Source organism: Nuphar pumila, chromosome 6 (assembly GCF_984573655.1).
Source record: "Nuphar pumila chromosome 6, dmNupPumi1.hap1.1, whole genome shotgun sequence".
Classification (NCBI taxonomy): domain Eukaryota; kingdom Viridiplantae; phylum Streptophyta; class Magnoliopsida; order Nymphaeales; family Nymphaeaceae; genus Nuphar; species Nuphar pumila.
The window spans coordinates 120,375,438-120,402,302 of record NC_143254.1 but is presented as its reverse complement, the minus strand read 5'-3'; the positions used below and the strand labels follow the sequence as shown (position 1 = coordinate 120,402,302).

The 26,865-nt window shown below is 36.1% G+C and overlaps 2 protein-coding genes across 2 annotated transcripts; both read right to left on the bottom strand.

The window, feature by feature from the left end:
* Positions 1 to 10,134: 10,134 nt before the first annotated feature.
* Positions 10,135 to 16,823, bottom strand: LOC149835952 (heat shock protein 83-like). Its single transcript, XM_090008875.1, has 4 exons — positions 16,570 to 16,823; positions 12,943 to 13,084; positions 12,568 to 12,848; positions 10,135 to 11,877 (listed from the first exon to the last, which is right to left on the bottom strand). The coding sequence occupies exons 1-4, from the start codon at positions 16,705 to 16,707 to the stop codon at positions 10,333 to 10,335; spliced, it is 2,106 nt and encodes a 701-aa protein (XP_089865001.1). The 5' UTR covers positions 16,708 to 16,823; the 3' UTR covers positions 10,135 to 10,332.
* A 3,099-nt stretch (positions 16,824 to 19,922) lies between these two features.
* Positions 19,923 to 24,106, bottom strand: LOC149835951 (heat shock protein 83-like). Its single transcript, XM_090008874.1, is given in 5 exon segments — positions 19,923 to 21,487; positions 21,490 to 21,733; positions 21,971 to 22,251; positions 22,345 to 22,486; positions 23,818 to 24,106. Coding segments are annotated over 5 exon segments (2,109 nt in total). The 5' UTR covers positions 23,962 to 24,106; the 3' UTR covers positions 19,923 to 20,189.
* Between the last annotated feature and the right edge of the window lie 2,759 nt (positions 24,107 to 26,865).

Here is a 26,865-nt window from a genome sequence, read left to right as displayed (position 1 = left end):
AGAGGTTACTAACTGGATCTAGACTCAAAATTCTAAATTGTCCAGCAAGTTAGTTGAAACTATTAACCATAGGAAACTAGTTAATCTTATACAACTACCTAATCCAATAGATTATGGTCAACCATATAATCTTTTAGATGAAGTATCCATTCCTGAGGTGCCATCACATGAACCGTTCATGTCCCCCATTAGAACCTATTTCAAAATCAGGGAATCTCATAGGAGATCTCTCTAACTACACTCCATCTAGATCTCATCATATAGTTACCATATACTAAAATGAAACCCTGCAACCAAGACTTTTCTTTGGACCCAAACACCCTATTGCTCTCCTAAGTAAAATAAAACATGATAAAAATGAGCCCTATAATGTTGACCATGCTAATTTTGATTCTAGGTGACGCCAGGATATGGAATAAGAGATTAGAGCCCTATATCAAAATCAAACATGAACTCTTTTTCCTCCAAAAAAAACCACAAATTTAATTGGTTGCAACTGAATCTACAAAATCAAAAGACATGCTGATGGAATAATTTCTAAGTTGAAAGCTTGGCTTGATGCAAAAGGATATAGTCAGTATGAAGGTGTTGATTACTTTGAAACCTTTAGTTTGGATATTAAACTCACGTATGTGAAAATGATCTTATCTATTGTTGTTAGTTCAGAATGGTCAATACATCAATTAGATGTTAACAATGTATTTCTTCATAGCATCCTACAAGAAGAAGTTTACATGTCTCAACCACAAGGGTTTGAAGATAAGAATCAGTCTTATTATGTCTGTAAACTTGATTGAGCCATCTATGAGCTAAAACAAGCTCTCAGGACCTGGTTTGAAAGACTTCATGTCTATTTAGACAGATTAGGCTTTACTGAATCCAAATTGGATCCTTCTTTATTCATTTGTCACACCAATCAGTTGCACATGCTCATCTTAGTTTATGTTGATGACATTATAATTACAGAAAACTCATAAATTACAATAAATCAAATAATGCAAAAATTTGCATCATAATTCTCTATTAAAGATCTGGGTCCACTATATTGTTTTCTCATAATTAAAGTTGTTTCAGATTCTATAGGTGGAATTATTTTATGTCAAATGAAATATATTTTGGATATTTTGACAAAAATAAGTATGACTAACTGCAAGCTCGTGATCACTCTTGCTGCACCTAATGTTGTGTTATCTAAACATGACGGAATCCAATTAGAAAATGATACCGAGTACAGAAACATTGTTGAAAGTCTTCAATATGTCACATTTACTAAATCGGATATAGCTTATATTATTAACAAAGTCGTCGATTCATGCACGAACTAAGGCAGAGACATTGGCTCACATCAAATAAATTCTCAGATACTTGAAAGGGACAATAAATATAGGTCTTCAAATCAAGAAATTCACTTCCTTGCAGTTGAGTGTCTATTCTGATGCTGACTGGGCAGGTTGTCCAGATAATAGAAAGTCTATAGGAAGCTATCTACCCTTTTTGGGTTCAAATCTTTTGTCTTGAAACTCAACCAAACAGTGGACACTTGTCAGGTCAAGTACTGAAGTCGAATATAAAGCAGTCATTTCTGAGCTAATGTAGCTCAAAAGTTGATAAGAGAACTAAATGTCCCATCTCATGAGCCTTTGATTCTATGGTGCGATAATCTCAGTGCCACCTAGCTTGCCGCAAATATGGTGTTTCATGCTCGGACCAAATATATAAAAATTGACTATCATTTTGTTTGGCAAAAGGTTGCAAATGGTGAAATTAAAGTTCAATTTGTTTCAACACATGGCCAAGTTATAGATGTTCTTACTAAACCATTGGCAAGTCCAATATTCACCCACTTTAGAGACAATCACAATCTCATAGAGATCGGCTCGAGGGAGCATGTTAAGAATGACAATTCATGTGGGACTCTCAGCCATACTCATCTAGAAGAGGTTGATTGTCATAGAAGTCAACCAAATGAGACTCCATCCCAGAGAACTGTTGTTGATCATTATCCTGATAGGTTGCAGTTGCACAAGACTCCTTAATTGGTGAAACCATCTAGAGAGACTCATAAACTATTTCAATCTTATCAATGTAATCCAAATGAATATTGTAGAGTCCTAGATATTTTTGTATGTTCTCAGGATAAGTTACATTGTAAAAAGACTCTAAACAGTATAACTCAATATAATAAGGAAGGAAACCTCTCTCATTTCATCGTCTAGAGAGAGAGAAGAACTCATGGATGTAGGTCATGTTGGCTCATCCACATAAAAATTATTTTCTTTGTTAGTTCAATTTTGTTCCATCGTGAGTCTATCATTTTTTTATTCCACTGCCTAATGAGTAAGATTTGGTAAAAGCCAAATCCAATTATAATAAAGAACTAACACATTATGTTTAGAAGCAGGAAATGCTAGGGCAAGTGCAAGGAAGGAAAAGTTGCAACTTTTTCATTCATTTCAAAAAAGTCTTTTAAATGCAAAATTTTCTATTTTGCCTTGATTTTGACAAGAAAATTTTCATCTTAGAGAAGTTTTTCCTATAAAAAAATTTAAATTTTGAGGGCAGCCCTCACCTTAATCAAAATATTTTAAGATTCTTCTAACTTGGCATTTGGTGTCACACAAACAAGAGAAAAATTTCATAGAGAAATTTTTCATATGAAAACCTTTTATAGGTAAAAATACTTTTTCCTATGAGATTTTTTCATGCTTCCAAATGTGCCCAAGGAACGTTTAAAAGCTTCATATCCACTCCTAATAAAGACTCAAAACATTTTTTAGGCATTTAAAAGACTAAGATTTGAGGTTGGCATGCATGGGGGCATGCTAACGTGGCAAGGGACCCATGCCAAGATGAAGGGCTATTCAAACCATTGTTGTATTGGTACTCGATACACCCTAACATATTGTGTATCAGGTGTACCCATACCAGAAACCAATATAGAACTTATTTTGGAAACCACAAATGGAAGTATCAAATGTTTGAGAAGCTCATTTCAATCACTTGAAAATGACCTAGTATAAAAACTCCTTTTTATTAAATTATAAATAAGTTTCAAGTTTAACTCTATTAACATCTTTGCATACAAACAACCATGTCATTTTCTAAATACTATTTTCTTTGAGATTTTTAAATTTATGGTTATAAAAAGGTTAATGTTTGCTACAGAAGATTGGAAATATAATTGACTTAGCAATCCCTGCCTTTTTTATTATTGTTGTTTTTTGTTTTTAGGCCACATCTAACAATGTAGATGTGATTTACATGTTCCGTTTAATGGAGACATGCGTTTGGGTCACCAGAATCTGACTGGTACACAAGTTTTTTGGGGTGATCTAAAAATTGGCAACTATGAATGCATTGATTGTTCTTGACTCCAAAAAGCACATTTTTTGTTCAAATAACATTATCCAAGATTGGATTCTTACTAAATCAACCATGTTGAACACATCTATAAGGTTAGATTGAGTCATAACAGTTTGTATCATGAGATTTCAACTAGATTATAGATACAATCCCATAGCAAATATATATCCTTTATAAAATAATTATTATGCAATAACAATTGATTAGATATGTATGTTTAACTATTTTAGTCTATAGCTATTTTTATGGAAATATATACTTTGTGTCAACTTTTTAAAAACTTATACTAGTTCTTTTAAAAATGTGGTTGATAACCAATAGCCTTGTGTGTTCTCATAATGTTTCAGATTCAGGTGGCCCTATGTCTCTGTTTAATCAAGGTCTTGGTACAACAATGGTTTCAATTTTGTGTTCATCTACATGCAATATATGCTTCTGATTTTTTATTATTACTGTATTCTCTATCTTACTGTATTATAAGGTTTCAATTTTGTGTTCATCTACATGCAATATATGTTTCTGATTTTTTATTATTACTGTATTCTCTATCTTACTGTATTATAAGCTTTTGGAGTTTGAATTATTTTTTGCATTGATTTTGTTGTTTGAGTTATGTAGATTTTCATGTTATGCTTTTTTCTTTTTTCCACTACTCTGGATATTTTGCTATGGTTTGAAATTATGGTTTGTTTATGATGAGGATGGTTTATACATTATTTTTTCAGGTTTGTATATTTATACACTTAATTCTGTATTGGCAGAAGGGATCTAGGGCTTCTCTGTGTGCGTCTTTCATGTGAAATAACAAATGTTGTTAATTGAATGGACATGTTTGTTTGCGGAACTATGCCAATCGTTATAGATCCTTTATATTCATCTATTCCATTAATGTAACATTTTTTACCCATAGTCATGACACATTATGCAAATACATTTTCACATTTTCAGGATCTTTTTTTGTGATATCATCCAAAGGGTTGTTGGTCTACTAAGAGGATTTTATTTGTATTGATAGCTTGATGAAAGAGGGTTTTTTTTCTAATTTAATGTTGGGAATGTTAGGCTTCACAGTAATGCATTACAATTCATGTATATGATGGAGTGTTGGGTTGGTGGAGGGGATGATATATAGTCCTGTCCATTTCATTCAGATCATCATAGGCTGTCTTGTATACGATGCATTACATTAGGATTCGATCCTGTGATTTTGAAAAGATGCACGAGCTGGTGATTGTGCTGATGAAGACCTATAACCAGCCCATGTATTTCTACTGTCTTGGATATATTCTAGCATCATATGAATTGCTTTCAATTAAATAACATATAAATTTAACATAAAATCGCATCAACTTTTTTCTCGGATATATACTTTTTTTTCTATTGTAAAGTCTTAACATCTTTGTGCCGAAGAATCTTGATGCCCAAGAGATTTAGACAACAGATAGAAGAAATACTCTTGTGAAGACCCTAGAGGATGTCCAATCAAGTATGGCTATGGATTGTGCAATGGCATTTCTTAATGCAATCTTGGTTTGGCATTTGTAATTGATCATCCTTTTATGATATGTTTCTAAGAGTTAAATTTCAAAATACACATTTAATCCTTAAAATATAATAGCAAAAAAAAAAGCATAATTATAACAAAATAGAATATCAATTCAAATCAATTTTAAAAAAATCAGTGAAGTACTAATTCAATTTCAATCAGCCAATTCAAACTGATTCAATTTAATTTTAACAACATTGCTCATGACATAATAAGTAAACCACGTTAAATGCAGTTGTAGTATTACATCTAACAGTTGGTAGATAAATCCATGCAAACACCATCATGAGAAAAAAAAAGAGTAAGTGTCATCATATAAGATCATGGTTCAAAACCACCATACATCTCTCTCTCTCTCTCTCTCTCTCTCTCTCTCTCTCTCTCTCTCTCTCTCTCTATATATATATATATATATATATATATATATATATATATATATATATATATATATATATATGTGTGTGTGTGTGTGTGTGTGACTAGAATATGATAATTGAAATATGAGAACTAGAAATATGGTCATTTTCAGCACTTTTTTTGCAAATCCAACCATGTGGATGTGCTTGGCATGGTCAATTTGCTAGGGATCAGCCATTGAATCATGTATTTTTGATGAAAAAATGTGATTTTTGAATGCTTGAATATTTATAAAAACTATGAGCCATTGATTTTAAAACCTTAAAAAAATCACGTTTATGCATCAAAATTGGATAATTCAAGAGTGGGTTCTTATAAATCCAAGCATGTACGTCACATCCGTACAGTTAGATTCAAGAGAAAAGGACAAGTCCCTGAAAATTGCCCTTCACAATTAATTCTCATATTTCCAGTTCTCATATTCTAGTGATATATATATATATATAATGTATGGTTCCTATATTAAACTTTCTTTGTTAAAGCAAAGTCCCTTGGACGGGGCCACCCTTCTAGTATATATAAATGGGTGAAGCTCAAGCACAAGTCCACTTCTTCGTGTAAACAAGCTTATCTCAATCAGCCTTCTTAAGCTTAATTAAGCTTAAGTATACCAGATTAGGCCTGTCAATTCCATAATTGTACATTGCGTGCATGAGAGAGAGAGGTTGGCTGAAAGAAGGCTATATCGTGTTGGGCTTCATTCTCTTATAGTGTGTTTGGATTCAGGAAATTGGGTGGCATCTATTTTAGAAATTGAATTCCCAAATATTCCAATTCATTTATAGTGTTGGGTTCCATTCTCTTGTGGGAATTGAATAGTTTAATGTAAAGGAAATGATGAATAAAAGCTCCCAAAATTTAAAATGGAAGAAGTGTGTGTGAAGCTTCCAAAGCATGCTTACAAAGTTTTATGGGATGTCCAGTAACTATTATCCCAATATCTTCTTTGGACACCAGTTATTACTTTCATTGAGCCTCTGTTTGGGATCCTTGAATCAAGGTATGTTATGGTTTCCCCTAGTGCTCTCATGCTATCTAATGTTTGGGAGCAGCGGTGTTGCCAAAACACTGCATTGGGAATGAAGTTGGCAGCTCCAACAAACATTTCAACATTCACAAAAAAAATGTTTTTGGCAACTCCAGCCTCAACACCACGTTTTGGCAACACATGGAAATATGGAAATGGTGTTTCCATCTTAATGCAAGGCTCCCGAACGGAGCCTAAGAAGTTTTCCAAACAAATTCAACGCTCTTGCTCTTAGCCCAGTCTTCAAACTAAGTCAAACCTGCAAACTGACTTATTTCTGAAGTGATTCTAACTCAAAAGGCCAACATAAGCTCGACTAATTCCCTCCCAAACTTAGCCTGACCCCACAAGTCAAAGGCTTGGACCTATATCTGCTCAACCCAATTGTGCGGACCTTTCCCAACTTGATGACACTTGTATGGGTCTAAAATAAGGCTACGTTTGGGAGCCTTGCAATTGGATGAAAACACGGTTTCAAGGTGTTGCCAAAATATATTTTTTTTTTTTTGAGGAAAGTGTGTTGCCAAAATATCGTTTTTGTCAATGTGTGATGTTGGGAGATGGAGTTGTCAAAAACATCCTCTCATGTAAGGTGTTGAAATGTGGTGTTGGGTCCATAGTGACAAGTATCGCAAGATTTATGAAAATATCGCAATAATATCGTCAGAAATTGCCTGAAAGTTTAAAACAGTAATTTCTCGCAAGATTTATGAAACACATAAATATCGTGATTTAAACACGATAATTGGGTTTTAAACAGCTATTTATCCCGAAAAAGCATGTATTTTTATTTTTTAATATTTTTTATTAATATTTTCTTATAAAAATAAATTTTATAATTTTTGAATTTATTTAGTTTATTTATTTTTTTATTGCTGAGATTTTGCCGAAAAAAATGCGAGATTTATGAATTTTTTTCAATTTCTCATGAGTTTTTGAAAAAATGAGAAATTGCCGATAAAATCGTTTGTCACTGTGGTTGGGTCTTCCAACACCAGTCCCAACGCATTGTTTCAGCAATGCCACCACTCCCAAACAGCAAGAGAGTATGAGAGCATGGCAGAAACCACAACACAACCTCCAATTCAAGGCTCCCAAACATAGCCTAAATAGCATGCCCGAAATTCAATCTGAGTCTTACCATTAAACCGCATTCAGACCGAGTCTGATGAAACCTGACTCAAACTTCATCTGGACCACTTAACAAACCCATTAGCAATGTAGATCCTATGAGGGACCAGACCTTGAAAGCTGAGTTCTGTTAGATATAATTAAATCTACCCGTATCCGTATCCGCTTTCAAATCCAATTAGGTAAGGGCAATCCATATCCAACACATTGATATCTTATAAACGTACATAGATGCCGTAATATAAGAATAAGCTAGATATGGTCAGACGAACCGGTAGGAACTATATCCTTATATTTGATGTTAAGTGGATATGGTGCATGTCCTACTTGCTATTTATATGGATCTAGTACAGTAATCGATTCTCTTGAAAATGGATAGGTTTGGACGGTATCTTACATAATTTAGCCCTAGTTTGGCTGGACTAGCCACCTGTATACGTTTAGTTGTGGCCCATGCAAAATCCACATGGAAAATCAATCTGATCTGATGAGGGTTTTCAGCTAAATCTAATAAAAATCCAAATCATATTTCATTGGATCTGATGTGGGGTTTCCAGCTAGAATTTATATCTAAATCTATCCATCATGACTCAAATCAAGTAGTATAAAAAATCAAAAGGAAAACTTAAAAATATGGAATCTAAAACGATTCGAATTTAAATTATATGAATCTCAGTCAAAATCAAGTAGGCATGGATCCAAACAGGTTGGTTTAGTTTGCACCTAGTCCAAGTTGAATCTTGGCATGGCAATCCAAAATGATGGCACACAGTAAGGTTTAACGTGAAAGCCTAAGCCTAATTATAGATATAATCGGGCATAATCGTTTAATCATGCCAGAAACTATTGGCCCCCTAGCAGCAGATCACTTAGGCCAACACTAGGAGCCACATGGAGCCTTGGGGCTAGAGAAGCAGGGCTGGTAAGCAAGCTGAACCAACCAAACAAAAGGTGTTCAAGCTCAGGTCAGTCTTGCTATAAGCCAAGCCGAACCTGCTCATGGCAAGCCCAACTTAAAATACATTTTTCACAATTGAAAACAATAGAATTGAACTGCATACCTCTTAGGCCAAGCTCAAACTATTAAAATACAAACATTGTTTCAAAGCTGTAGGATCTGAACTCTGAACTTGTTGCGGGTAAGCCTTTAATGTCCATTATTAGTTGATGAGACTATGCAAGTCGAGCCAAGCTGAACATTTGATTTGCATGTTCGGTTTGCCAAGCTTATTTCACTGAGTTTGAAAAGGTTCTTTACAAAACGAGCCACAAGCAGCTCATCTCATTTCTCAGCCCTACTTGGGAGATTGTTGGAGGTTGAAGAGCACTACCAAAGGAATTAGAATTCCAATTGGTTAAAAAAACACAATCTTTAGAAGCGAACATAAGTATATCTGATCGAGGTCCATATTGAAATTTCAGATTTACAAAACCCTTTACCAAACCAGACCACAGAAAGCAGGTGGGAATCCTCCAGCTTCCAACCCAAAAAAGATAAAACTAAAATAAAACTGAAAAACCACAAGACGAAATCTACATAACCACCAAAAGATATGGGAAAATTTTGGTTGGCATAAAGCCACAATCCCATTACACGAAGTATTGCTTGAAGAAAAGACATGAGGAGAATCCACAGACAAAGCTACCATTGTTGGACTATGGGAAGACATTTTTGGGGAGCATGTCTTTATCTAACACAGACAAGCTCATAGCATATCATCTTATCTGCCACCTACAACACCACTTTCATTGCAAGAAAAACAATCGGTTTCACACATACAACACCACAAAGAAACTAAGCACAAAATCAGCAACAGGAAATAATAATAATCTAACTGCAGCATGCGAAAACAAAAACAAATGAAAATCATATAAAAAACATCGTGTATACAAAATTAGACAATCATCATGAAAACATGCATCAACTTGATGCATCAGGGTCATGCTAAATAGCTAATACTGTATTTACAAGACTCAGCTGGTTCAAGCCATGTCACATAGGTACCAGTGCAAAGGGCACAAAAAAATGATGGATCCATGAAGGGGGGGGGGTCACACACACACACACACACACAAAGTTATAGATTGTCAATTGTGAACTGAAGGTCTAAAGCAATGCAAAGGTATACAGTTAACCAACTAAACAATAATCAACCAAAGTATGGTTAATAGTAGAAACTTTTGAGATCGGCTACACTCATTTTGATCACAAGATGAACATAAATCATTTTAAGTTTGAAACATAAATGTTCCATATCAAGGAGTTCTCCGTACTGGTATGGGACACGAGTATGACATCATCATGAGGCTTGGTAGAAGTACCCGTATAAAATGGGTGGCAACTCTTGGCAAAACAAACTTTATGCAGTACACGGCATAAAATGGCAACAAATATCAAGCTAGCTAAGTTCAATTTTAAGCAGGTTGGCGTCTGAAAGTTAGGCTTGATAGGCTGACTGAGCAACCAAATTTGCAGAAAACCTGCTAAAATAGAAACTAGGAAACTAACTGGAGCAACAAGGCAAACCAGAACACCTAGTTTTAGACCAAAGAAAGATGCTCTACCAAAGCCATTGAACCTAAAACCAGCTGTCTAGCATATTAGCAAACAGTAGCAGGCATAAAAACAATGATGATTCAGATATACCAATTAAACATTGAATAGTTTAAGCTTAATTAACATTTGGAAAAGCAAAAAATCCACCAAAAGAGAATCCAAAATTATACTTATTCCAACTACTTAAAAGATCAGACACCTACCAAACCCTTAAATGCAAAACTAACAGACTGTAGGTTCGAAACAAATAAAAACAAAAGGTTGAGCACCACACCCAACTGCGGTTTCAGCTCAATCAACTTCCTCCATCTTGCTGTCCTCATTCCCATCATCCTCCAAGGCTGGCATGTCCAGATCCTCAGATGCGCCAACATCATCCTCATCAATGCTCAAACCCAACTTTAACATCCGATGGATCCTTCCTCCAAAGGTGTTTGGGTCATCCAGGCTAAACCCAGAAGTGAGCAGAGACGTCTCAAATAGCAACAGCACCAAGTCCTTCACGGACTTATCATTCTTGTCAGCGTCTGCTCGCTTCCTTAGTTCATTCATTATTGCATTCTCTGGATTGATCTCCATTGTCTTCTTGCTCGACATATACGAAGACATGCTGCTATCCCTCAGAGCCTGAGCCTTCATGATTCTTTCCATATTGGCCGTCCACCCATACTCCCCTGTCACAAGACAGCAAGGAGAATCCACAATCCTATCTGACACAACCACCTTCTCTACCTTATCACCCAATATATCCTTCATCACCTTGCATAAACCCTCAAATGCTGCCTTAGTCTCCTCCTTTTTCTTCTTCTCTTCCTCAGTTTCCTCCAGCTTCAACCCTTCCTTCGTTGCTGAGACCAACTTCTTCCCGTCGTATTCCTTGAGCTGCCCGACTGCGTACTCATCAATTGCATCCACCATGAAAAGGACTTCATACCCCTTCTTCTTCAATCTCTCCAAGAAGGGAGAGTTCTCAACTGCCTTCTTGCTTTCGCCGGTAATGTAGTAGATATCCTTCTGCCCTTCCTTCATCCTGGTCACATAGTCCTTGAGGCTAGTAATCTCATCGCCACTCTTTGTTGAGTGGTACCTCAGCAACTCAGCCAATTTGGCTCTGTTCTGGCTGTCCTCATGGATGCCCAACTTGAGATTCTTTGAGAAAGATTCATAGAATTTGTTGTAGTCATCCTTGTTTTCAGCAATCTCAGTGAACAGTTCAACGCATTTCTTGACCAGATTCTTCCTGATCACCTTAAGAATCTTGTTTTGTTGAAGCATCTCCCGAGAGATGTTGAGAGGAAGATCATCTGAATCAACAACACCCTTCACAAAACCAAGAAATTCAGGGATCAGCTCTTCACAGTTGTCCATGATGAACACACGACGCACGTAAAGCTTGATATTGTTCATCTTCTTCTTTGTGTCAAACAAATCAAAAGGTGCACGCTTGGGGACGAAAAGAATGGCCTTGAACTCGAGCTGACCTTCAACAGAGAAGTGTTTCACAGCCAGATGGTCTTCCCAATCATTGGTCAGGCTCTTGTAGAAGGAAGCATACTCTTCCTTGGTGATCTCTTCTGGTTTCCTCATCCAGATAGGTTTCTGCTTGTTAATGAGAGACCACTCATGGGAAACCTCCTTCACTTTCTTCTTCTTTTTTGTTTCCTTCTCTTCATCAACCTCCTCCACAGCTCCCTCCTCTTCTTTTTTCTCTTCTTCCTCATCATCACTCACTTCTTTCTCTGTGGTTTTCTCAGTCCACAGATTGATGGGATAACTGATGAACTCAGAGTGCTTCTTCACGAGATCCTTGATCCTCCTCTCCTCCAAATATTCAAGCTGCACCCACATCCAGAACACAATGTAAGTTGATCTTATGCAAGGCTAACAAGGACTGCTTTTAAGAACCTTCGCACGAGAGTTAAAATACAATAATTTATTACTTTATTCTACTTTTAAGCACTTTATATACTAAACCTTAATCAGCTCAAAGATCATTTTATACTTTGCTAGCAAGGAATACTCGTAAGAAATGATACAACAACAACAACAACAATAACTACGCCTTCATCCCAAAACAATTGGGGTCAGCGATATGAACCAAACAAGAAATGATGCATAAAAAAATTTAAATGCAGCAATTCATTAATTCTTAAACATTTTCTATCCTAAACATTAATCAGATTGATCTCATCAACTTTGAACAGAAGGCTTTCACAAATACAACCTCATTTCAACTACAATAATAAGACCAAACCGGTTCCTTTCAAGAGAAACTCCCAACAGTGGTATAACTGTATGAAATGTTAAACACCACATGCAAACTATTTCAAAGATTGGCCACGTGAAAAAAAATCATTCAATTGATGTAACAATGATAACAATGAAATTTTAGCAAATACTCCAAACTTAAAAAAGCATGTGGCCAAAAACTTGAATATAATTTTCCGTGAATCTCTAAAATTCCTCTGCACATACAACTGCTTTTCCAAAGAAAAAAAATCATTTATCAAAAAGACCAAAATATACCTGATCTTCCTTTAGATAGAGGATAATTTTGGTCCCCCTTCCAAGATTTTCACCAGAGACATCCCTGGTAACTGTAAATGAGCCACCCGCTTGAGACTCCCAAATGTACTGTTCATCATCATTATGTTTGGTGACAACAATCACCTTCTCAGCAACCAAGTAAGCAGAGTAGAAACCAACACCAAATTGACCAATCATGCTGACATCAGCTCCAGCCTGCAGTGCTTCCATAAACTCTTTCGTCCCTGACCTTGCAATTGTTCCCAAATTGTTTACCAAGTCTGAAATAATTTAATTTTTGTCAATGAAAAGGAAACAAAAATAAAAATTATACAAGACCGCTAAAGAAGGAAAAGAAACCAAATGGATTTTTACCAGATTTTGTCATGCCAATTCCACTATCAATTAGGGTTAGGGACTTGTTAACCTTGTCAGGAACCAGTCGGATGAACAGCTCAGGCTGACCATCCAGCTTGCTCTTATCTGTCAGGCTCTCGAATCTGATCTTATCCAATGCCTAAGATAATATAAGATCACATCAGCTACTTGAAGATTATACCACCATCTTCATCAAGTCACATGATGCATGCATAGCAACCAAAGTAGTGAAGGTTGAATATTTAATATTGCAATCAAGATGAGCAAGTACCAGGATCATACAAAATTAGTAGAAAATGATAGAAACTGTTCAATAGATGTTATACATATGGAATGATGTTCAGCGAAGGGTATACAACACGGACAAAACTTTGAATTCAACAAAAATGTGGACAGTTCCTAGGACACAGAAGAATTCTATTAAGAGGATAAGTGTGGTAAACATCATTTACAAGAAAATCATAATTGAGGACAAGAAACTACTTAAGCACGTTCAGAACTCAGTTGGATATACATGTGAGAGCAACTTAACATGGATAAAATCGGTATTTTCCAACATTACACAATATGAATTAATATTTAGAAAAAAGAAATAAAAAGAATAACATGATGGTAAAAACCAATGTTGTAAGTATCGTACCATATCGTGCAATACAGTATCGCATCGTGTGATACGGTATGGTGTGTATTGTATCGTGCAGTACGTATCATATCGTACAATATGGTACTATTTACTGATATGTATCGTACAATACATACCAAACCATATCACACGATATGTATTGCATTGTACTGTATCTCCCGATACACCGTATCCACGCTACATATCACATTGTACCATGCATCATAATGTATCACACAATACGATATGCATCACATCGTATCACACGATACAATACGATACATTGTTCATGGTACGATACACTTCATCCATACTTTAAAATGGCTAAAACACCTTTTACTTTGGGTTTTAAAGACTTTCCTAGGGTCGATTTCTCCAATTGTGTATAGGCCATTAGAGGGAAACCCACGCACCCATAAGAGACTTGAAAACTTTTGGTTCCTGATTCTTGCGCAAGGAAAGGGCCTTAATGGTTTTCTCATGTAAGAGTACATTTTCACCCAAATTTCCCTCAAGGAAGTGAGATAAGGTAAAAAATCCTCGTTCTTTGTTTCATTTGTATATAATTGAAGTTGAAAGATGGTAAGCTCCCTTCTTTTTTAATGTTTTTAGAAGATATTACTTTACTTTTAGTTATTTTACCCTTAATCTCATCTTTTGTACCCTTAGAACTCAAAATTTTTTCCTAAGTGTGTTATTGAGCATTGTTTTACATATTTGTAGTGATTATATTTAGTAATTTGTGCTCTAAGAGGTCAATGAAAGGTGAAGGTCTTGAAAGATACCTCTCAAAGGATCCTACATTGAAATATTGTACACATGTTGACATAAGTGTAACTTTTGTGGTTTTGGAATGCACGGAGGATTGTATAGACTTAAATGTCAATGTTGTGGGGCAGAAATTTCATTGTCAATCATGTTGAACTTCTTACTAGTCTTATAGAAGATAATAAAAGAAAGGCACAAGTACATGCAACATTTGTGTGAGAGAAATTATCAAAGGTGATTCTTAATTCAGAAAATGAAGATGGTCATCATCATCTCAAGCCACTGAACGATGCAATAAACGAAGAAAATCATTGAACATCTTTGATACAAAAAATAACTTTTATATAGACATGTTTCAGAACTCTAGTTTGTATGTTTTCCCCCTTAATATGGCATTCTGTGACTAAAAATGTAACTTTTTATCTTTTGTAATGAGTTATGAAAACCTCTCAGCTTTTGAATGTATTCTAATTTTGTCGTAATCGATTGTATTTGTGGTGATTAGATTTATTAATGGCTCAACATCCCCAACACGATGATCAATTAGTGTGGTGATACTGTGAGATGCATGACATTTGTAGAGGGCATGTGACTTAAAAATGTAGGTTTTGTCAAATTTTTCTTCAAAGAGATCTGCCCTGCATTCAAGAGTATACTGCTGCAGTTGGTAGAGGAACGCCACAATGCCCATTGGCTACAAATGAAGCATGAGCTAAAATGTGTGCTGTTATAGAAGAATTCAAAATTATGGATATTAGATTAAGGGAGCGAGCAACACAAGCAATGGCACATGCCCCAGCAGTGGCTGCACAACCAAATGTGTGTTGCTAAATGTTTAATGGCATATCTATGCTAGTTAAACTTATTAAATAACTATATTGTGTTTTTGTATTCTATGATTTTTTTCCAGTTTTTTATATATTTTAAAGAATTTTTTAGTAAAATTTATGATTTTTTATGATACGATAGCTATCTTACTTTGGGCCCGACTGATACGGGTTATGATAGGCTACTTACAATCTTGGTAAAAACCATTTAAGGGAAACTTAGAATCTACACCAAGTTGAGTGGAGGTCATCTATCCCAGTGAACTATATTAACCATATTACAGAACAATGTCATTAAATTTAGGAATATCAGGACTTGTTAAAATGGAAGAATAATAACTAGGGGTGTCAACAGGTCGGGCTTGGTTCGGACCCAGGTAGAGCCAGACTTGGACCCGATTTTCGGGCATGGTATCAGGTCTGGACCTGGGTCTAATTGGGTCCACTATAAGAGAAACCATACCCAGACCCAATAAGAACTACATGAACCAAACAATCTCCACAATAGAAAACACAAACATTGCCATCAATTTCGAAACAAAGGGGAAATATTTACTATTTCATTGAATTAATGCTGAGCAACAATCAAAACAAGGGAAATCAAACACTTAGCACCAGTAATTTCAACAAGTTATATATGTTACCTAAAAAGAAAGGAAACCATATATTCACAACTATAATGTACCGCACCAGGACAGAGAAGGGGCGGAAATCAGTTTCTCCAAATTTTATTACTTTTGGAATAGACATACCGGACCAAACTGGAAAAACAACCGATCTAAAAAACAAGTTTTAGAATATGGGTACCGAAAGACACTAGATAACAACCAGGATATCACATCATACAGCAATGCAGTTCAATTCCAGCACAGAGGGAAAGGACTAAAACGAAGAAACTTAAACACTTGACCAGCACAGAAACAATTTCGTGATCGTTAACCTATTCCCATAGTCCAGAACATGAAACAAAGTATTCAACAACAAAAGAAACGATTCCTTCAACGAAGAGACTCAAATAGTATCCCAGAAACAATTTCAACATCGCTAACGCATTCCGATTGCTATGAACATGAAACAAAGTACCCAAACATCAGAAGAAACCATATCTTCAACATGCGTAGCGATTGAAACATTAAAAAAGAAAAAAGAAAAAACCATATATTCACCACAAAAAAGAAAAAAAGTCGACCCATTAAGAACACAAGATCAAACGATCCGATGTTGGACGATCAAGCCAGGATGTTGGTAGCAACCAAAATAGAGGAAAAGCATACACCCAACGCCGAACAAACATAGGTTTCCAAATTTCGCGTTGTGGGTAGCGACTAGAATGAAAGATCCAAAACGAAACGAAACAGAGGGAAAGATGAGTGTTGATTGAAACATCAAAAGAAGGGAGGTGCTCACATCGGAGGAGTTGCTGATGAGTTCACGAAGAAAGATCTCCTTGTTGCTGTAGAATGTGTTGATGATGAGGCTGAGAAGCTGGTTGATCTCCGCCTGGAAAGCGAACGTCTCAGCCTCACCACTTTGAACTTCAGCCATTGGGGCAAAGGATCAAGGAAAACGAGAGAAAGGAAGAAGTTTATGGGATCAAAGGGGTGTATGATGCTATTTATAACGTAGAGGTGAGGCCGCCGCAGGAAGGGTTTGTTTCTATATGTGAATCTAACACGAATGAAACCCTATAAGAAGCTCCTTGCCCTTGAGGCATGGCTTCTAGACGGTTCTAAGAAAATGATTTTTTTTTTCAGTTTTTTAGAGAGTTTTTAGGAAGTTTGTTTTGGGAGAAAGGTATCTTCGTTGATTAAAAACAAAGAAGCCCTTGGAACTTTGACACGCCACGTGTAAAGATTTTAAGCGTGTGTGACGATTCTCGGATCGCCACTTGGTCGTGCGAACGGTTTACGCCTTGACCTTGACAACGGCTACGAACGGTTTTGAGATATCTGCAACAATCTTTAGACTCTCCTGTCTACGGATCGGATTTTATTCTGGATCAGACCAAATCCAAAACTCTTTAGTCGAATTGCCAAACCAAAACCATTTCTAAATATAATAAAGTTTGGATATGGTTTTGATATTTGCTACCAAATTGGGCAGATATCCAATTGCATGGTTTTTAATCAGATTTTAATCTGGTTTGGATGTTTGCTCCCAAATCTGATGGATATCCAGATTTAATGGCTACTATTGGAATCCAATGGCAATTAAATAAAAAAAAATCGGATCCAATATGTGTTTTTCTTCATCCAAATCTGTTTAGCTAATGTCCAATTAGTCGGATCTAGCATCGGTTACATCCAACCCGGACCCAAACTTTTACATCCTTGCTTGCCACTAGGACTGTCATTGGGAAATTTGTGAAATATCCAAAAATGATATGTTTCCATTGGATTAAAGTTTAGAAGTTTGACGTATCCAATTTTTTTTTTTTGAAGAAATTTAAATATTCTCATCTAAATAAACGCGATATTCCACGACTTGTACTTTTCTTGGCAACATACAAGAAAATCGTCTATTGATTTTTTAAATTTTAGGTTTCTTATGTTGTTGGGCATTCTTCGTACAGACCCAAATTTTAAGTGAAATTTCATGTTAAGTACCCCTTTTCTAAAATTCCTGATACAATCCGACACTTTTTTACAGTAAAAGACTGTTTAGCCTACTTTTACTCACCTAGCCAACCTTCTTTAAATATCAACGAATACTAAAAATGTCGTTCTATTTTATCCTCAACTAGTTAAGTTGAGTTATATATCTTTAAATATTTCATTAATATGTAATTATCCTCAATCTCATGGCAAATATAGATAATATCTTTTTTCAAATTTGGATCCAAACTTTGATCAGTTTTAGTTACGAAAAATGATCATAGTGTACGACAACAATGACACGTTTTCTGAAATGCCTTTAAACTTATCAGATTTGTCTACTGCTTAAAATTGCAAATATTGTTATTTTTAAGATCATTTTAGCGTTTTTCACCTATCATTTTCAGTGTTAATTTCCATCATATGCGAATTTTATTCATTTTTATTAGAAATGTCTTAGCCTTACAAATTTTATGCAAATTTACTAAATTTTTTATGTGAAATAACTCAATTATTTACAAGGTTTCTCAGTTCGAGTTTAAAAAAAGTTTATAGTTTTTTATGCTCATTTTTTATGTGAAGTAACTCAAGTATTTTTTATATTTAATATATTTCTTGATTCAAGTTTTAAAAAAAATACAAATATTTTATACGAATTTAAGATTTTTTTATGTAAAATAACTCAGGTATTTACGATATTTGCTATGTTTTTCAGTTCAAGTTTAAAAAAAATAGTAATTTTTTTATACAAATTTTAATTTTTTTTATGCAAAGCAACTTAGGTATTTGCGATGTTTGGAGGTTCGAGTTTAAAAGAAAATTCTCTTGCACTTATTTTATACAAATTTTATAAAAAATTTATGCGAGGTAACTTAAGTATTTGCAAGATTTATAGGAAAGAATTTGTAGCATATTCTTTTTTGTCAAAAGTGAATGACCTCTATTTCTTCTCTTAAGTTACCTTGCATAAAAATTATAATAATATCGCATAAAAATTTGTAAATTTATTTTTTAACTCCAATCGACAAAACTCGTAAATATAACCTTCACGCAAATAATTTACAAAATTTAGATAAAATAAGTGTGAAGATCTTTTAAACTCGAACCGCAAAACCTGTCAAATAGTTGAGTTACCTCACATAAAAAATGTACTAAATTCAAATAAAATATGTGCAAGCCAACTTTTTTTTAAACTCGAACTTCTAAATCTTGCATATATTTGAAAAATAACTTAAAGAAAGAAACCTAGGCCATTTCCTTTTGAAAAGAAATAATGCACTACCATTTTTTTTTATAAACTTCGCAAATACTTAAGCTTTTTTGTCATAAAAAATTATGAAATTGGCATAAAATAAATGCAAGCAAACTTTCTTTTAAAATCAAACCTCCAAACTTCATAAATACGTTAGTTACTTTGCATAAAAAATTTGCAAAAAAAAAAAAATTAAACTCGAACCAAGAAACATATCAAATATCATAAATACTATAAAAAACTATAAAATTTCTTTTAAACTCAAAACTGAATACCTTACAAATAGTTGAGCTACCTCACATGAAAAATTTACTAAATTCACATAAATTATATGACAAATTATATGACGTTTCAAGTGAAGATAAAAAAAAATTCGCACTAAAAAACAATGTGTGAAGCTAAAATGATCCAAAAAATAACAGCATTTGCGATTCTAAACAGACTGATCCTAAAAGTTTCAAAGCGTTTCAAGAAACGTGTAATTTTTGCCATATACAATTTTCGTTTTAATTAAGTTTGAAACATTTAAGAATGGGGGTGGGCATAAGTTGTAAGAAGGGCAATCACGTTTTTAGAATTGATAAAGGTAAAATAATTTTTTTGACAACATTTTTTACCACTAAGCGAGGGACCACATTTTTTTACCGAGTGAGGGAGGTTAACTCAAGGTACTCATTTGATCTTTCTCAAAAGAAACCGAGGATCATATCAGAATATGAAATTTCAGATAAAGTTAAAGGTAACAATCTGTCAAAAAATTACCAATTTTCTTTTTATCGAGTAAACAATTGTGAAAAAAAGTGAATGTTGGTATCGTGACGAATGTATATATATCATAAGCACGTTTAAACGAGAGCTTAAAGTTCGAAACCTAACTAGATCGGATTCATCATACATGAAAAACATAACCCCTAAACAAAATGCTACAACACAAGATGTCAAAATTTATCAACAAGAAGAGCCTACCGATGAGAACAATTATATTATCCCAAAAAAGTTGAGTCGAGCCTAACCAGCACCACAAAGTGCTTCACCTTCACCGAACCCTTTACACCTAATCACACAGTGGACCAAGACAAGAACAAACACAAGGGAGAAAAGAGCAGAGACACATAGACACACACCCAACACTTCATTCACTAGCCAGGTTTTGAATATTATGCCCCAACTGCACTTGTGCCTCAGTCAACTTCCTCCATCTTGCTCTCTTCATTGCCATCATCCTCCAAGGCAGGCATGTCGGTGTCCTCGCCTCCCACAAGCTCATCCTCATCTATGCTCAATCCCAACTTCAGCATTCTGTGGATCCTTCCTGCAAAAGTGTTGGGATCATCCAAGCTGAACCCAGAAGTGAGCAACGCAGTCTCGAAGAGCAGCAGCACCAGGTCCTTCACCGACTTGTCGTTCTTGTCAGCCTCCGCCCGCTTCCTCAGCTCCTCCATTATAGCATTCTCAGGGTTGATCTCCATCGTCTTCTTGCTGGACATGTAGGAAGACATGCTGCTGTCCCTCAGGGCCTGGGCCTTCATGATCCGTTCCATGTTCGCCGTCCAACCGTATTCCCCTGTCACTAGACAGCAAGGGGAGTCCACAATCCTATCAGACACAACCACCTTCTCCACCTTGTCGCCCAATATGTCCTTGATCACTTTGCACAGCCCTTCAAATGCAGCCTTAGTCTCCTCCTTTTTCTTCTTCTCCTCCTCCGTGTCCTCCAACTTCAAACCTTCCTTCGTCGCTGAGACCAACTTCTTGCCGTCGTATTCCTTGAGCTGCCCGACTGCGTACTCATCTATCGCATCCACCATGAAGAGAACTTCATACCCCTTCTTCTTCAATCTCTCCAAGAAGGGAGAGTTCTCAACGGCCTTCTTGCTTTCGCCGGTAATGTAGTAGATATCCTTTTGACCTTCCTTCATCCTCGTCACATAGTCCTTGAGGCTTGTCATCTCATCACCACTCTTTGTTGAGTGGTACCTCAGCAACTCAGCCAATTTGGCCCTGTTCTGGCTGTCCTCATGCATACCCAACTTGATGTTCTTTGAGAAGGCTTCATAGAATTTGTTGTAGTCGTCCTTGTTTTCAGCAATCTCTGTGAACAGCTCAATGCATTTCTTCACCAGGTTCTTCCTGATCACCTTCAAGATCTTGTTCTGCTGAAGCATCTCACGAGAGATATTAAGGGGAAGATCATCTGAGTCAACAACACCCTTGACGAATCCAAGGTACTCAGGAATCAGTTCTTCGCAATTGTCCATGATGAACACTCGGCGGACATACAGCTTGATGTTGTTCATCTTCTTCCTTGTGTCGAAGAGATCAAAAGGAGCACGCTTAGGGACGAAGAGGATGGCCTTGAATTCGAGCTGGCCTTCAACAGAGAAGTGCTTCACAGCAAGGTGATCCTCCCAATCATTGGTCAGACTCTTGTAGAAGGAAGCATATTCTTCCTTGGTGATCTCTTCTGGTTTCCTCATCAGATAGGCTTCTGCTTGTTAATGAGAGACCATTCATGGGAGACCTCCTTCACCTTCTTCTTCTTCTTTGATTCCTTATCTTCATCAACATCTTCTACAGCTCCTTCTTCCTCTTTCTTCTCTTCGTCTTCATCATCGCTTACTTCTTTCTCTGTGGTTTTCTCGGTCCACAGATAGATGGGGTAGCTGATGAACTCAGAGTGCTTCTTCACAAGATCCTTCAGACTCCGCTCCTCCAAATATTCAAGCTGCAAGCACAAGCACAAGCAATGTAAGATCATGTGACCAATTAATAAGGGTTACCAAACCAGTGAATTAACAGTATGAAAGCAAAATACCTCAAATGAGAACCATCTGGCTAATTAATAAGGATTACCAAAGACTACTTTTGGAAATGCATTGGAAGAACCACACAAATTTTAGAGCAGAAATTCTAAATCTTTCTCAAAACAGGCAGAAAAGAACAAAAGAGGTTGAAGACATACCTGATCTTCCTTGAGATGCAGAACGATTTTGGTCCCCCTTCCAAGACTTTCACCAGACACATCCCTTGTAACTGTGAAGGACCCACCAGCTTGCGATTCCCAAATGTACTGCTCATCATCGTTGTGCTTGGTTATGACAATCACCTTCTCCGCAACCAAGTAAGCAGAGTAGAACCCCACACCAAACTGACCAATCATGCTAACATCAGCTCCAGCCTGCACGGCTTCCATAAATTCCTTTGTTCCCGACCTTGCAATTGTACCCAGATTATTCACCAAGTCTGAAATAAACAAGCTCCATCAGCTATTCAAGAAAACAAACAGAAAAATTATAAAGACAATTGAAAAAAGAAATTGAAGGCCAAGAAATATACCAGCTTTAGTCATGCCAATCCCACTGTCAATTATGCTTAGAGTCTTGTTAACCTTGTCAGGGACCAGCCGGATGAACAGCTCAGGCTGAGCATCCAGCTTGCTCTTATCCGTCAGGCTCTCGAATCTGATCTTATCCAGTGCCTAATATAGCATAAAATCACACCTAAGTTAGATCATCAACAGAGAATCACACTACACAAAATTAATGAACATCACGAAATCAGCCTCAACAAGTATCACTGAAAATCCGAATATAACAAAAAACAAAAGTAAAACTGCTGAAAGAGAACGTGATTAGAAACGTTCAACCCATAAATTGACAAACATTATGGAAGGGGACTCATGTTTTCAGGGACTGTTGGTAAGAACTATTAAATGGAAGTTCAAAAGTTACAAGGAAAGGATGAAGCAGATCAGCCAATAAATTCCATCTTCAATCATATAACAAGACAATTCGTCGCACTTTAATAGAAACATAATACAGATCAGAGATAGCAACAAGAACCTCGTGATTAAACAGGATCATAATGTGAACAAAAACTTATGAAGCATATTAGATACCATGAAAAACAACTTTAGAGCACCACATCAAATAGCACAAATTAGTATGGACAATTCATGATAAAATTAAATTCAGAAAATCAGTACCAACTAAATGCATAGTTTCCATCAGACCTCACGATGCAGAACTACAGATAGGGAGTTTAGAGGAAACTAGGTACAGCGATCAATAAATCATATGAAGGATTTCGACACTCTTGAAAAAGCAGAGGACCCATTGATTTGGCAACGCCAAGGAACCACAATTGAGACAGAGTAGCCGACAATTTTACCACAACTGAAGAACAGAGAATGCGTTTTCAAAGGCATTGCCCATACCAGGAACAAGGAACAGACCATAATCAACCTCTCGAATTTTATTTTCAGATAACCAGAATAGATCTAAACCAAGATGACGGGCTTTGATGTGAGTCAAGCTCCAGTTGGAGCATACAGGAAAGGGACTAAAAGAAGCAACTCAACAACATTTTGTACATTAAAAAATATTCCCATTCCCATTCGACTTCAACCGTGTGAATAATGGCTGAAAAACAGAGGGAAAAGACACACTCAACACCAACCAATAAACAACTCACGGTGCCGAATCAACAAGTGAAACGACATATAAGACACTTTCTACCAACGTTCAGCGGGTGAGAAGCCACTGGAACAGCGAGCATATCTTCAGTAAGCAACAAATTTTCAATAGAGAAAGAAAAAATAAATAAAAAACACCAAATGAGCAAAATCTTCCATCTTTCCGCAGATTGCGGGCAGTGACTGGAACCAGAAGAAGCACAGAGTCAACACCAAATAGAAGATTTCAAACCAACACTAAAGGAAGCAAATATTCGACACCAAATAAACAATTTCACTCCATTAGAAATGATGGGTATCGATCAAAACAGAAGATCCGGAAAGAAGGCACTGACATCAGAGGAGTTGCTGATGAGTTCACGAAGGAAGATTTCCTTGTTGCTGTAGAATGTGTTGATGATGAGGCTGAGAAGCTGGTTGATCTCCGCCTGGAACGCGAAGGTCTCGGCCTCACCACCTCCCATCTGAACGTCCGCCATTGATGGAAACTAACGCCAACAACGAAGAAAGAGAAAGCTATAGGATTGAGGAAATCGAAAAGGGCAAGAGGGAGAGGAATAATCGAGATAGAGAGGACGGAAATTGCAGGAAAGAGGGTTCTGGAGAGTATGCGAATGGTTTTTCCTTGAGGCGAAGGTAAGGGTAGCGGATTGTATTTATAACGGCCCGACGGTTGAGGGAAGGTGAGAGAGGAAAAGTCTCGCTTGTTCCGGAGAGTTCTCTCTCTCTCTCTCTCCTCGGTTCTTCTCGATTCTTCTAATGCCACGTCGGGTGATGGACCAATTGTTATCCCTTTAAGATCCAGTCAACAAAATGACCCCCCGATCTGATTCACCTGAAAATGTTGCGAGAAATTGATACTTTTTAGAAAATATTGGAAAAAAAAATTATAATCATAAATAATTATGTTTGTTTGGTAAATGTAGAATTAATATTACAAATTTTTAAAATAAGTGATATTTTGAAAATGTCACAATATTTTTTAAGACCGTATCCGTCTCTAGCTAAAAATGTGACAACAAAATTAAAATATATTCAAAATATCAGTGAGCCGGCTAGCCTAGTTGGTACATTGGCCATGGGTAGTAGCATAGGTGGGTTCTAAGGGACTTGGGCTGGTATTATGTGATTTGTAAGGGGTAAATAAATAATTATAAAAACTGAGGTGGGGTGGAGGTTAGGCTGGGCAGAGGTGGCAAGGGTGGTTAGCTAGGGATTTATAAGTTCCCAAGCTCACTCTCCTGTATTCATTCTATGCTTTTGTACTTGATTGGTCTCTTAATGAGAACTGGGTTAGTAAGCCTTATTGGCTATAGAATTTGAATTTGGCTCCAACATCTTTTGGCTAAAGATTCCTCCCCTCTCAACTCGCGAGCTCTCTTCTCCCTCTCCCCTGTCATTCCTCTAATTTTTCCCTTTCTCTCTTGTTTCTTTTTCACTAGTCGACCTACCTTCCCTTCACCTTTCTCAAATTTTCTTGTATTTTCATCATTATAGGAGCTTTAAGGAGGTTCCCAACAAAATTTAAGAATTGAATTCATGATTATCTTCATAAAAAAAAAGGATCAAATCAAAGCATTTGTTCATACATTAGCATGTCATGTCATATGCATGATATACATTTTATTAACGAGTTTTCTTTGCAATCCACATAGTTTATAAGAACCCACTGACCCATTAGGTCCATAAGTTGTCCCATAAACCGATGTAGCCGTCCATTAATATTTTCATTTCCCAAGTGAGCCTGACACCTTGGTCATTTTTTGTCAAAAGTTCAAGCATTTTTCAAAAGTTTGCCTATGACATCATCTTTTCAAAAGAAGTCTTTATCTTTCAAAATCTTGCCTACCGTCTATTTATTCAATCTTATATGATAAGGTACTTGTTTCGTCTTTTGACTTTTTGCTCGCTTGACAAAGTTCAAGGAAATGCTTCATATGGAACAAGGTATGTCATTCAACCAAGATCTCTCTCAACATATGAATAATCATTATAGAGATACCCTTGTGTGTTGCTATATAGTACACATTTGTCATCATGTCTTCTGCTTTCGAAATACTTTTTCTGAAAAGCTTTATGCCCTTGTCAACTTTTGTCTTTCTATATTAGTGTGTCTACTTATTTGTTATCGATCGAGCTTCACACACTTAATAACAAAGATTGGTATTTGTAGACACTTCAAATTTGAAAAAATTTAGTTTTTTATAACAATACCTTTCGAAAGCATGGTATTTCAGAACTTTAAAAAGTTTTGGTGCAAACATATTTTTGGCCTTAAAAATGACATCATCAAGGTGTTTGTCTAAAATACGAATTAAATTAGAAAGTCTTATCTTTTAAACATGACAAAAATCAAGTCTGTCTAACATCGGAGTAAGAAGTTATGATACAAATAAAGTAAGTTGTTTAGTTGAAAACATATCTTTTTTAGGTAGGTCTCACTTTGAGTGAATTTTTGACAACCAAAATGACCAAATTTGGTTGTATTTAAAACGTGAATTTTAAATAGCAGATGTTAGCTTTACAATACATAAAAAATCATCTCAAAAAGACATTAAGTCAAGAAGATATGGCCAAAATAAGTTTCGTTAGTGTAGTTAGGGCCTATTTGTCACACGACAAGTCAGAAAACTGAATTGTCGTTAGACTTAGGCCCACTTGTCATTAGACAGTAATGCATTGTCGTCAGGCCTTGACCAATTGTCATCAGACCTGACCCAAAAGTGGCATATTATCATCAGACAACCCTCTTATCGTCAAACCTTTATATATTATTGTTAGAAGCTCCAACTTGTCGTTAGCCCAATTGTTGTAAGACAAAGGTTACCTTTTTTACCCGAAAATGTGTGAGAATGAGGATAAGCCTTATCTTACCTTCTAAAAGCCCTAGATTTTGCCCCTAAACCTTCCAAAAATATGGTTAATCCATCTATAAGCCAAGACCTATATCATTAGCCTTTCTTAAACCCTCATTTTTTATTCATTAAGAAATCTATCAGCCAAATAGAGTTTGTCATTTCAAACCATCAACCAATCAGAATTAAGCCACTACATAGCAACTAGATCTTGACATCTAAAACTAGAATCCACTAATTATAATCCAAAATCCATCAAAAAACCTATAAATAGGGTCTCTTACTCTCATTTCACCCATCTAAAATTGGAGTGAGGAAGCCCTGACACATTGAGAGTCTGACTTAGCCTAGGTGCCCCCACTCTTTTAAGCCATCCAGCTTACCTATTAGTTCTAGGTCTAGCCCTAGCGTCTACTCTATTGGACTCAAACCTCCCTAAGCTCGTGCCTTGCAGATGATAGCTTGCTTGTCAAAACCAATCTTAGGAGTGCTACTTAAGCATGTGGTAACCTCTTACTTTTTATTTAT

Coding starts and splice junctions, on each gene's coding strand:
- LOC149835952 (XM_090008875.1), bottom strand. CDS start 16,707: ATGGCTGAAGTTCAAAGTGGTGAGGCTGAGACGTTCGCTTTCCAGGCG. Junction 13,085..16,569: donor TCATCAGCAACTCCTCCGAT/GTGAGCACCTCC, acceptor ATATTATCTTAG/GCATTGGATAAGATCAGATT. Junction 11,878..12,567: donor TCTATCTAAAGGAAGATCAG/GTATATTTTGGT, acceptor ATGTGGGTGCAG/CTTGAATATTTGGAGGAGAG.